This window comes from Cololabis saira, chromosome 8, assembly GCF_033807715.1.
Source record: "Cololabis saira isolate AMF1-May2022 chromosome 8, fColSai1.1, whole genome shotgun sequence".
Classification (NCBI taxonomy): domain Eukaryota; kingdom Metazoa; phylum Chordata; class Actinopteri; order Beloniformes; family Belonidae; genus Cololabis; species Cololabis saira.
This window is the reverse complement of record NC_084594.1, coordinates 34,936,619-34,950,376: the sequence shown is the minus strand read 5'-3', so window position 1 is coordinate 34,950,376 and position 13,758 is coordinate 34,936,619. Positions and strand designations below refer to the sequence as shown.

At 39.7% G+C, this 13,758-nt stretch overlaps 1 protein-coding gene across 2 annotated transcripts in view; it reads right to left on the bottom strand.

The window, feature by feature from the left end:
• The window catches only part of LOC133448902 (chemokine-like protein TAFA-1), a 198,254-nt gene extending 189,447 nt beyond the window's left edge, over window positions 1-8,807 (bottom strand). For both annotated transcript variants that reach the window (XR_009782985.1, XM_061727868.1), the window contains exons 1-2: window positions 8,258-8,807; window positions 6,038-6,174 (exon numbers count right to left, since the gene is read on the bottom strand). Coding sequence is in view for 1 of the 2 variants with exons in the window: in XM_061727868.1 (XP_061583852.1) it covers window positions 6,038-6,161 (124 nt within the window). In the remaining variant the exon portion in view is untranslated. The remainder of the gene's footprint in view (window positions 1-6,037; window positions 6,175-8,257) is intronic.
• Window positions 8,808-13,758: the final 4,951 nt, after the last annotated feature.

Below are 13,758 nucleotides of genomic sequence, written 5' to 3'. Positions count from 1 at the left end.
GGTCATTTTGTTTTGCATTTTTGTTTCTAAGTTCTCCACACGTTTTCTCATGGGTTCAGGTAAGGACTGTAGGCAGTGCCATTCCACTTACACCCCTGCCCTTGTACTGTGTACAAAATACCAATTCTAATTTTCGTATTGAAAAAAAATCCCTTGAAATATTTGTTTGAGGAACATTATTTTTAAATACTTCAACGACGTTCTCATGAATCAGTTTTTTTTTTATTATAACATTGTGCCTATTACTGATTTGGGCTTGATGGTTAAATCTAAAAAAGATTCTCAACTAAATAATAAAGAACTCTCTAAGACAATTAACTGTCACCAGAGAAGAACAGGATCTAATTTAACACTCATCCCTCAAGGAAAGACAACTTGGTTACAACAATACAGCACGAAATAGAGATAGATTCTTATTCACATATTATGATAACTGGATGTGATTATAATTTTTCTGTTAAGAAAAATTATGAAAGAGTGACCATTAATTAACTTAGAGATGTCATGGTATTACAAGCACAGCTGGTAATAAATGTATCAAAAGGTAATGATTGGCAACAACAGTGCATTAGTCTCTATTATACCTCACAGAAAAGGGAAAGCTTGACAGGCATAGCAACTTTAATAGCCGCTCTTAGTAAGTGGTCAATCAGTTAGCACCTAATCTAATGAGTGGTGAATTAAGAACAGGTCTTATACACTTTCTAAGTTTAGAGACACAAATGGAGTTCACTTCTAAGTGAATATCTGATTACGCGTGAAGGGAAAAGTCATGAAATGGTACTCAGGCCATGGAAAGAGCCAATTCAACCTCCACCCCTTTTCTACTGTCTAGCCAGTCATAAAAGGCAGTGCAATAGGATTCCTAAGCTTTTCCAGTGACTGCTTCCACTATCACACAGACATTTAAGTGCACTAATCCATGACAAATTGTCTCATCTGTTCCATGACAAATCGTCTGAGGACCAATAGAGATGAAGGGTTGGAAAGGCGGGTGCAAGTGGATGAAGAGGCCTGGTGTGGGGAGGGTGGGTGGTCGGCACCTGAACAATCAGCCAGCTATTGCCTGCTTTATAAAAGGGTTGCTTTCATTACCTTGAAGGGCATGCTCTGTAATAAAGAGAGATCATACAGCATTGATGAGCTCTACCATAACCCACAATTTTCTAAGCAATTATAATCTCATGTGGAGGTGTATTATAGGATATGAGTTCCTTTGTTGGCAAACAGCAGGATTTTTAGACGTCACGTTCACAAAATGAAAGGGGTTACATCTGCAGAATACAATACTTATAATTTTCCTTGACCTGTATTTCAATTTACCTCTTGAAAGCTCTGACACATGTACATGTGAATATTTAGTTAAAAACAGCACGGACAGAAACCAGTTCAAAATCATAAAAGGTTAGTTCATATCTATTAATTTGTTGGCAGAACCCCTTTTTGTCCTTCTCCAATTAATTTCATTTTTTAATATGAATCAATTTTTGGATTTGAAGCCTGAAACAAATTAAAGAGAACAAAAGGTTTGTAAAGGGGCAATCTAGTGCTAGTTAGTTTATTTCAAACAGGAGATGTTAACATATAATCCCAACATTTTCTGATGTGGCTTTGTGTACATAATGTATCTGCGTGTCAAAACTTGCAGCATCTTTATTTCCTGAATTTCAGAGTGAAAATTCCTAAGCTAACACATTTTCTTTGCATCCACTTTCCAAAAATACTACAAATAGGCCATGTATTCAAGTGACTGTAATGTAATTGAATTTTCTTCTGCCATTAATTCCCAGACTAATTAGTCCAAGCAGTTTAATGAGGATGTAAATAAAGCTGACTGCATGCTAAACAAAAGCAGTCTTTCCACAGAGCCTATGTAAAAAGACCTGTATGTGGTCAGTATGGATGGACCTGCCATTCACTTGTTTTAAAAGCACTTTTACTTCCAAGAGGAATGATTATTACTATAAAGATGATTGTAAAGGAAAAAAAAAACATGTTCACCAAGAGAGTATTGTAATATTGCTGACAACTATGAAAATGAGCTCTGAACAGAAAGGTGAACGTGCATTAAGTTTGTGAAATTAAGTTCATTTATTTGCTTTCCCAAACAGGCAGTAAGGCTCGGGTCAATATGGCTGAGGCCAGAGCGAAGGCCCCTCAGTTCCTCAGAGGGCTTGCATATTCCTTAGCGCCTTGCAAGGGTTACAACTCTGAATCAGTTTGATTTTAATGTCCCCAGAAAACTTCAGTCCTTTCAACTTGCCTTGGTTTAATGGTGATATAAAGTTTAACATCTGCATGACAGTGTTTTGCCAAGAAATGTTTTTAAAACGAAGCATGGGTTTCTTAATTCACCAAACGCATCCATGCTCATAATCAAACTGTTGCTCTCATTTGACCATGTGATCCATCTCAGATAATCAGAGTAATTACATGCTTTCTTCCACCTCAAAGTGTTTTTAATGTTGAGGGAACATTATGGCACATTGAACAATGAGCTCATTAAGATGCATTCAAATCATCTGGGATTAGACTTTACAAGGCATATCAAATGAGTGGATGAAAACACCACAGCAGAGCCACTGCATTAGTTATGAGTAATTTCAGTTGTATCATAATCAATTTGTGTTGTAATGTTTTGTTGTTTGTTGTTTTTTTCTTGTCTTTTTTTTGGGGGGGGGAGGGGGGTAATCACATTTTTGCTGCCACTCACAATGGGACTGCATTTCATTCCAGTTTTTCATTTTTGCAAATGAATACCTGAGAACAGCAATTGCAAGTGTCGCTAGCGTTACTCTGCCCCCTCAGGCACTGAGATAATATAAACGGTATTCATTGAATGGAGGTAAATAAAAAACGGTACCTGCGAAGTGTAACTTAATAATATAAAACTCAGTAGAAAACGTAAAGTAGTAGAAGATGTCCAATCCGTATACATTTGTTCCAGTAGTGTTTCAACTATATATATATATATATATATATATATATATATATATATATATATATATATATATATATATATATATATATATATATATAACTTATGCAGTCAAAGTAGACCTGTTTTTTTCAGCAGTGGTCTTGGCAGGTCAAAAAAGTACATAGCCAAGCTTGTGTATGTCATAACATATTCAGGTCATTTGTCAGTGTAGTGGATCATATCTTGAGAAACCAAAACTGGTTGCCCAGATCCAGGACACCATCAATCTTACTGCTCCACAAGCCGGATGCAGGGGAGACTGAGTGATGCAGAGCCTCATGGGAAAGAGAGTGCTGCCTCTTCCTGAGCAGGTGACCAAGCAGTCATGTATTTACATTATTCAATAACTGCCTCAGCAGTAACTATGCTGATCTGTCATGAAAACATTTGAAAAAAAAAAAATACAATGTTGAAAGTACTTCTGCAGTGCAGTCATTTTTTTTCAGCATTCATTGGAATCTCAATGTGGCAAGAGGTGGTCATCCTGATTTCTCAAATACTGTTAGAAGTTTCAGTGGAGTGGATTTTAACACAATTCCCCTCCACCTGATGACCGGACAGCCCTTTATGTGTATCTTTGAGTCCGTGTTGGATGCATTTTAACCTTTGTAGCACTTGTCTCTCAGGAAGTCATTCAGGGTGCATTTCTGGTATCCACAAAAAGTGATTTCAAGGCATGACTTTACATGATACGAATTTCCACTTGAATGTTATACTGCCTAGAAAACAATGCTCTTGTACAGCATGATCCAAGACAGAGGAAAGCAGTTTAATCTCATATTACATTATCAATGGGTCTTATTATGTATTAAAAACATCAACAAATGGATAATATGAGTGAGTCTCAGTTATATATTATAAACATGTACAGAATGGAAAGTAGTGTACCTCACAAACACGCTACTTTATTATTTAAATCTAAAAATCATGTTGTTGTTGATTTTTTTCAATTTTTGCTCCATTGTATTTATCCACATCTATTTATATCAGAGGGCTCTGGCCTCAGAGAAACCAGAGAACCTCCCAAATTATAAAATCGATTCTAATTCAAATATTCATCATAGTATTTCAATTCTGTGAGAGACGTTCTGGTTAGGAAGAAGATCAGTTAAGGTCACTGCGCAACTAAGTAAGATTGATATCAGCTTAATCTTCTTAAAAAAGCATGATAAGCAGTCATTTGCGAAGTTGCTGAGCAGCAAACAGACAGAAATGTATTCCCTCTGAGTGACCCGTTGTGATAATCCATCACCCCGGGGAAGCCTTCTGATAGGATTGTAAAATATCATACATTCAGATTATAATTGTCAGGAGTAGTTCTGGTTGTCTTCAATCACTGTTTAAATTGTTTAAGTTGAACAGCTTTTGCAAACAAAACCTGTGGTAAAATACAGCTCATCCGTCTCAGTGAAAAGCCTGTTTTACTGCGTCTCTCTTTTGATTACCACTTCATGACGTTATTCATAATGAGTGTCTAAATTATCCCAGAGTAAATTATAATGTAAATGAAACCTGAGGTTTAAGATCAAGATGTTTAACAATCATCTGCAAAATGCAAACTTTTAAACTCAGACTTCATGTGTCCTCAATAAAGTTTCTGTATCCAGAGCACCCAATAAAAAGGCCACACCAAAATGGCTTCAGTAAGAAGATAGCGAGGAAATGAATGTGTTTGCATCGGAGCCTAGTGTGGAGAAAATGTGGTCGTTGATTTCGCCAACAAAAGACCTCTCTGAACCCTACCCTGCTGCCAGTTTTAAGCTGCATGACTTTTTTAGATTTACAATGAGAAGGGGCAGGAGTGGTGGGCCAACAACTACTTTTTTTTGTGTTCCCCTTTGGGTCCACTGCATTATTCAAAAAAGACACTCACTGAGCCCAGCACTTCCTTGTACATCTTTGGCACCAAACCCTGACTTGCCAACAAGTCAAGAAAAAAAAAGAGAAAAGAATAAAAGAAAGGAAAAAAATGGAAGCCATCCTTTAAAAATTTATTCAGAGCTCTCTGGTGCTCATCCTTTTTGCTACAATTAACGACGTGGGGATACTTTGAGAACTTTCTATCATAACTAGGATTTTCATGTGTCAGCTGTTCCAGAGCAAAAGTAAGCCAATTCTCTGACATGCTGCCTAAAGTCACCAAGCATAGCAAATTCAGTACTGTATTTTTCCCCTTGCTGTGCTTCAGTTACTGTGTTTTTACATGGCAATGCAACACACACAGAGAGAACCAAGTATAAAACAGCATCAATGTTTAACAGCCGCTTGGCATCAACAGAAAGCCACACTCTGCGTGAGGGTTTCAGCGTGGAAGTCACGCACATTGTTAAAAGCTTAAGGAAAGCATTTGCATCGCTCTAAAAAAACCTTTGCCTTCCTTGTAACACTCCCACATACACCATAAGCAATTCTAGTGAGCTTTTCCATAATGAGAGAATTAGATCCGCCTATGTGTCTATCCTCCCCTTTAGCCCTTACTGTGCAGAGGGTGTCTGGCTTAATTGCCAAGCATTTCTAGCGCAGAAGAGGGAATAATAATTGTCATTTCAGTCCAAGCCAGAGTGATCAAAGCTCCCCAAGCTACAAGCACAGTAATATGGATCTTTTTTTTTTCCATTTTCTATTTTTTTTTGCCCACAGTTCATCCTACTCCCTACTCATAATACCAGCAAGTTTCAGGCTAAAATAGTGGAGAATGCTTCACTACATACACAAATCTTCCCCAGCTTACAGGATGTCAGGGCTTGCTTGCTGAGATCAAAACAGAAGTATCTCAACTAAAGAACCAAAATTTGTTATCTGTTTTTTCAGCAAAAGTCATAATCCTGTAACACTGAAATAAAAACAGAATTAGAGGTTCTCCCGTTTGCATATCCACTATGACTTGCAAACACCTGTTGAGGCACATAACCATGAGAAGTCACGCTGACATACTGCAGCCATTCTTTGTTGTTACTTTAAAAAAAGCCAAAGCTGACAAATGCCACTCCACAGAGAGGACAGCAGCCTCGCTGGACTGTGAGGCTGACATCTGATAAAAGAGGCACACTTACGTACCTAGGGTGAGGATGTCAGTGCGTCCAGGCCGTGCCACATGGTGATGTTGGATAGTCTGGTAGAGGGTGGCCTGGCACAACAGCAGGAATCCGAGGCTAATCCACACGACCAACAACCAGGACATGGTAAGGCTAAGTCTGCAGGAAGAAATACAGCGGGTGGTCACACAACAGACGGACAACAGAGTTATTGTAAATGTACTCTCTGACTATATATATATATATATATATATATGTATATGTGTGTGTGTGTGTGTGTGTGTGTGTGTGTGTGTGTGTGTGTGTGTGTGTGTGTGTGTGTGTGTGTGTGTGTGTGTGTGTGTGTGCGTCAACATAAGTCACAAATATTTATACAAATGTGGTGCTTTATACAGTGGTGATGTATTCAGAGCTGTTTACATGGATATTTTCTCCTAATAACCAAGTGAATGCAAAGGCTTCAAGGGAAATCTATGCAGACAGAAAACGTTTGAAAAAGTTTGACCATTCTGGGAGTGCAGTAATTAGCAACAGCAGCAGCATTATTTCAAAGATTAACAAATGACTGCATTTCTTAGCACAGACAACTGTCTCGATTTGCTTGGGAATTGCTTGAATGTGCTGAGGGCTGCATAAGGAGACACACCTTTGCCCTTATTGAATAATGAGAATCTCTTCCTTTCCAGCTGTTATTTGTGCTTCTATTCATTCAGATCTGTAAAGTGGTACCTTTTCTAAAAAAAAACAACAAAAAAAAACTGCAGTCTACTGTGTTATAGGCTCTTACTTTTAAAATCTCACCATCTGATCAACTGGAATATGTCTGTTTATCAAGAAAAGAGCAAAACTTTGACTGGATCGCAGTTTTCAAAAGGGTCTTCTACAGATTACAACTAGAGTTTACATACTATAATGTAGTTGATCACCTGATTATAAAGCCTGATGGAACTTGTGTATTTGATATTTTCTGAAATTCTTAATGCAGAAATATAAAATTTGTTCACCCATGAAGGCTTGGAAAGTCTAAAAGCAATTATACCACGTATGTCTAATTCAGTAAATTATATACAGAAAACACAAAAGAATATATTTTTTGTGTTTTGATATGCATCCGAGAAAAAGGCCAACATGATGTTCTGCACCAGCGGATACATTGAGCCAAAAATTAAGTATATAATTATTAAAAGCACATTGTAAACCTCCCCCCTTGCGCCTAAACCACTTTAATCCGCGGTTTTGAGGATGCATGAGCAATCCCCAGAGGTTTGTTTTCTTGTTCTTAAACCACACATTATGAGTGAATTTACAGTGGGCTCAACAGAAACGTTGCACCCGCACAGCAATTGTTTATTCCACAGAGAATCGGAACTCTTCTGGGTGATCGGAAGATGCTCTCTGGGAAATAAAACGTGGCTATCTGCAGCTTGTCTCCAGATGGGAAAGACATGCTTCAAATATATCAAATAGGAACATTTTATTTATTCTTTTTTTAAATTTGTATTATTTTTAACAAGAACTTCAAACCAAACCAAAATGCAATTTTGAAACACTTAAAGTCTTATTGATTCAACTAAGTCTGAGCTTTTGGGGTATAAATGTTATGAGGCAAAACAGCTCACTCTCACTTTATAGCCTCGAACAAAAGGCGAGTGCTCAGATGCGCAGCACTGTTTCATCCAGCGTGAGAAAGTAAAAGCGCTCGCAGAAACATGAGCGCACCTGCAGGCGCGTACAGGCTGCCTGCAACACATGTTTACCAAAATGAGAGGGATTTTAGTTCCAACCCATTGCACGTCGTCTGCTGTGGAAACGTCACTGAATAAGCGTCTGTCCAGTTGCATTTATTTCAACCGGAGTGTTACTAAAAATGCTGCTATCAAAGCGCAAAAAATTCAACCATAACTGCCTGTGCATTTGCTGAATTGGTGGGGTTGTCGTGAATGGATAGTTTTAGTGCGGGCTGTTTTTTTTATTTTTTTTCTTCAGATGTCATTACTTTCTTGCACTACTAGCCCCCTGGTTCTATCTTTACTCAGTCCAGACAGTCTTTGTGGGAAATGCATTCAGTTATATAGCATCAAATCTGCATCTCACTCACCCCCCCATCCCCAGACACTTTCCTCGAGTCCCCACACCCTTACCTGGTCATGTTCTGGGTCTCTGGAAAGCGCCTAGAGACAACTTTTGTTGTATTAGACGCTATATAAATACAATTCTATTGAATTGAAATGAATTGAATTACCTGAGCAGTGTGTTCAACGGGAAAGGAGTTCAGTCAGAATCACTGCCAGCCCAGCATACTCACTCCTCTGCCTTAATTCCATCCATTCTGTTCAAGCCAGCGCTTTATGCTTGAAATTCCACCTCCAGGTGAGGCAAATTCTGCACAAAAAGGGGGGAGTTAGTTGGACGCTATTCTCTCCCGGCTTGCAATCTCTCTTCTGAGTCGTGCTTGTCGGGGTTTCTTTGGAAATCCTTGGCCAAACACAACCAGTCCAACAAACGCAGGACACCCCGGGGTCTGTGTCATAAAAAAAAAACTGGACGGGATTTAAGAGGATGGGAGTGCTGAGCAGCCTGTATCAACCAAATTGGTGTAAGATACTGTCCTTCCTTCAGTGGCTCAGTTGTGATGGCAGTGGGCTCATTTGCGCCTCCTTCCACGCACCCAGCGGAAGGCTCCGGTGGAATGAGCGCTCTGTCTGCTCTTGGCTGCGTCCCCTCATTGAGAATCTGATAGTGTGAGCCTCAGTCTCTCCCCGCAACGCTCTAAGTAGAGAGTCTGTGTCACACAGGCAGAGCGGGTGTGAGGGAACGTGCATCTGTGTGTGTGTTACAGTGTAGCCCAGCTGGAAAAAGGAAAGGGAGTGAGAGAGAGGTGAGAGGGAGTAAGATCGTATGTCTTAAAGCAAGACTAACCCTCTTCTGCGTCAATACTACATAAACAAACGAAGCATCCTTTATTAACTCGACCCCCGTTTACGTCTTAACCGTCCATTCTACACTATCAGAACTTATAAAGCATGCAGCGCGATGTGAATGTCCATGAGCGCAGGTATGTAGTTAGAGAAAGTGAGCATCTCTTCTCGCAGCTAGAAGTCTCATTACAGATCTACAATCACCTTATTATCCATTATACACTGAAAAAGATACATCTAAGCGCATGTTAATATAACATATTTAAATCTGTGATATTAACAATTAAAAATGAAGTGTGTTGCTTTACATGAATACATCTAGTTTTGAATTTAATCTGCATTTGTTCAAAAAACAAGACATTGTGCATTTGTTCCTCAACAAGCAGTATTTATGTAATCCCAGGCAATCTTTTCAAACAAGCAATGATCTTGTTGTATTTACCTTTCCTTTAACAATTTTCTATCTATTGGGTAGATTGATCAACGTTGATGAAACATGATTTATTTGTTTAAGTAGAACACCACAGTAAAAAAATATCTTGTTTGATCTACTTTAAAAACATTAAGGCAACTTTTTCGCATGAGATTTTTATGTAGATCAAGAAAGACTAGTCTTTGTATAAACTACTTAATTTTTAGTATGTACAAAATTCATTTGCAAGTAAAGTCAACTTAATTTTGATAAATAAAGTAAACTAACACAATTAAGTTAACTGTACTTGCAAAATGTATTATTTGCATACACAAAATTAAGTAGTTCATACAAAGAATAGTCTTTCTTGGTCTACATAATAATATCATGCAAAAAGTTGACTTATTTTTTTTAAGTAGATCAAGCACAATATGTGTATCAGTGTACAGTTAGAGAAAGTGAGCATCTCTTCTCGCAGCTAGAAGATCTGCAATCACCTTATTTTCAATTATAAGCAGTTTTTTCTTTCTTCCCTTTCTTGGTGGTAAAGAGGGACGTTTTCTTTTCAGCGCCAGCCCCAGTGGATGTTTCCCACCATTGAAACAATCTTAGACCTGCAGTGGTCGCCTCAAAGAGCCTGTGACCAGGCTGTCACTTTCTCAAGAAATGAATCTGCCAGCTCTGAAGGATGAACGTCCAATGTTGGCTGCATATGTGTGTGTGCGGGTGCGTGCGTGCGTGCGTGCGTGCGTGCGTGCGTGTGTGCGTGTGTGTGCGTGTGTGTGTGTGTGTGTGTGTGTGTGTGTGTGTGTGTGTGTGTGTGTGGAGTAGAGTATTTTTTTTCTCCTGTAAATATATTTAATTCAGTGTGGAGCAACTCCCCTTTGTACCCTTAACTATATATTTACAGTATGTGCCAACCCCACACACCTGATTCCCTCACCGTCTGACATTTCACAGAAAATGAGCCATATGCCACTCACAATACATAGACCAGAGCCTGAGCAAACCTGCAGGTAGTGAGATGTTGGCCCTGAAATGGAGTGAGTCCAGATTAACTCAAGGATGGAGATCAGATTAGAGTTTGCTAGAGTTTATGCTGTGATTCGTGTGAACAAGAGCTATGTTGTAAAACCACCATCTGCCCGATTGGCAGATGGTCATTTACACACTAACTTATCTAGTTGGGAACACTTCTGAGATCGTTAACAAGCCCCTTCAGCTGGTGGTCACTGTGACATAATAAAAGGCATCCTGAGATATTTTTGTTGTCAGTCAGAAACACACCGATCCAAGATTCAAGATTCAAGATTCAAAAAGCTTTATTTATCCTGAGGGAAATTACAGTGCAACAGTAAAACAGTAAAACTGTAAAAATTAAAATAATGATAGTAACCTAACATAAACGTAAAATGCAGATAAATAATAAAGGCTAACTCAACATAAATCCAACAATTGACTAAGTGTGACAAAATTCATCAAACATTGCAGCCTAATATAGGTATATACAATATACAACAAGCAGTGCAGTTTAGCGGCATAAATTGAAGTAAAATAAGTACAACTAAATAAGTGATAATGATTCATCGGATAATGTGGAACCGTGGTGAAATTGATAAGCAGCATAAATTAAAGTACAGCTAAGTAAAGTGAGGAAGTGAAAATTGGTTACAAAGTGATAAAGTGACATTTGCTCAGAGCATAGTGTGTCCACTGTCCCTCTCGGGGCCGGAGGTAGATGAATTATAGAGTCTGATGGCCACAAGAAGAAAACACTTCTGGCATTCTGTGTGACACCGGGGGGGAATGAGTCTGTTGCTGAAGGTGGTTGTGCTCAAGGTTAACACCCGGTGGAGAGGGTGAGCGTTGTCGTCCAGGATACTGTGCAGTTTACACGGCGTCCTCCTCTCAGACGCCACCATCAAAGAGTCCGGTTGGACCCCCAGGACAGAGCCAGCCTTCCTGATGATCCTGCTGATCTTGCTGATCACAGTTCCACAGAGCTACAGTCTGCAAGGTGGTTGAAAGTTTAATAAATGTTGTTGAAGGGCTGTTGTTCTTCCGTTTTTTGCTACATTCTCAAAATATTCATCGGATATGCTGAGTTGTCGACTAATTCCTCTAATTCCTGAAAATATGAATAGTCTTGAAGTTTTTTGTGGATATATTTTAGGCCATATGTTCATGTGTTTTACATTTAAACAATTGCCCTTGTATTTGTATCATTGTTTCGTTGTCTACAGTAGTGCAAAGCCAGTCCGGTCTGTGCTCTGTCTTGGATACAACGCACCATGTTAATAGAGACATTTTGAGAAATTATTGCAAATGGCTTGGTTACCAGCGAATTGGCCTATTTGTATGTCTGTGTATTAGTTATTATAAGTAGCATCAATTACAAGCATGCTTCAATTTAAGTCTGCCATTCATCTCTTTATGATCCATCTTACAATAAAGGTTTGAAACTAAACAGACCCACAAAGAAGCTCCAGGAGACAATATAAGATTGAAGCCATGAAATTACTAGGTGTTCATTTCTGTAATACACCAACAGTCTCCCATTTAAATCTCCTTTTCTTTTTTCATTTTGCTGATTTGTTCCAGTGTTCCATTTTTCATTCTGCATCATTCTGTGCCATGCTGGGAGAATGGACTGGGACAACAGAATTTCACAGTAATTCTGGATTGTTGTTGCACTCTCCCTTCTCAGGGGCTTCTATGATTTCCAAACAGCTGTCACTGCAGCCAGTGCCAAGACCTAACCGCAACCAAACAGTCACTGGCCGACTTTGTGTGTGGATCTGAGCAGCTCTGCTCACTCACTTTGGATCTTTTTTTTTCTCTCCACACTGTCATTTTGTCTTGTCTCTATATTCTACCCATAATTCTCCATTCCACCGCAGCCAACAAGCTTCAATATATGGTTATTAGCTGTACCAAAGCTGCTGTCATCGCCCAGCACATTTCTTCATTCCGTAACATTTCTAATTGGAGTAAAGCCAGGATTTATTCATCTGATGAGGCTTAATCTCCAGAGTTATTCTAGAGGGGAAAGAGAATGCAGAGAAAGAGGTAAAGAAAGAAAAAGCAAGAAAGAGTGAAAAAAATTATGTACGCTATGAACATTTTTCTGTAAGTAGGCTATAGGGGAGAAGCGAATGCAATTCAGTGGTCTCATCTGCTTTTAATATTTCTAGAAGAAGGTTTGTACATTTAGTTCCTCACCCATCAAACCTACATACAAATTTTACCTTTTCTCTGGTGTCAATTATCCTGTGAAAAAAAATAAACCCTCTTCCTCCCCAGTGTAAACTGTCATATTAGGTGTGATTCCTTTCCACAAGAGGCATTTTCTTTCTTATGTCCCTGAGGATAAACTACACTACCCTAATTACACTCTCGTTTTCATCAGGAGCTAAATTCAAGTGAGTTAATCACTGACACCTTTAACTCTGCAGTAATTGGTGCATTTTCCACAGCTATGGTGCTTGAATGTGTTCATTCATGAGGGCCAGAAATATTTTCTTTGGACCAGTGTTTTTGTAAATATTCAGCAACTAAGATAAATACAACAATGTGACTCATAAAGTAAACTTGAGATATAACGTATATCATACTTATACCATCTGCTGCCTTGCAGTCACCTCTGTCTGTAGAGTGCAGTGCACCCAATGCATATTTAGGCTGTAGTTCTTTTCCAAATTCTATGTTGTTCCGGCTTTTGTTGTGGATTGGCTGTGTCGATTGTTTCAACCTAATCACTTGGTGCAGCCCTTTTACTTTATTTGTCTTGTTCTGACAGATAGGTCCAGCTGTAAACCTTCTTCCCTAACAGAGGATTACTCTGTGTTAAGACTCCTCTTTGTCTCCAGCCATGTGATCACTTCTTATAACTCCATCCATCCATCCATCCATCCGCCGCTTATCCGTTCCCGGGTCGCGGGGGCAGCAGTCTCAACAGGGATGCCCAGACTTCCTTCACCCCAGACACTTCCTCCAGCTCCTCCGAGGGGAGTCCGAGGCGTTCCCAGGCCAGCCGAGAGACATAGTCTCTCCAGCGTGTCCTGGGTCTTCCCCGGGGTCTCCTCCCGGTGGGACATGCCTGGAACACCTCCCTAGGGAGGCGTCCAGGAGGATCCGGTACAGATGCCCAAGCCACCTCAGCTGACTCCTCTCAATGTGAAGGAGCAGCGGCTCGACTCCGAGCTCCTCCCAGGTGACCGAACTCCTCACCCTATCTCTAAGGGAGCGTCCAGCCACCCTGCGGAGGAAACTCATCTCGGCCGCTTGTATTCATGATCTTGTCCTTTCACTTGTCACTACCCAGAGTTCATGACCATAGGTGAGGGTAGGTGCGTAGATTGACCGGTAAATCGAGAGCTTCGCCTTTGACTCAGCTCCTTCTTCACCACGACG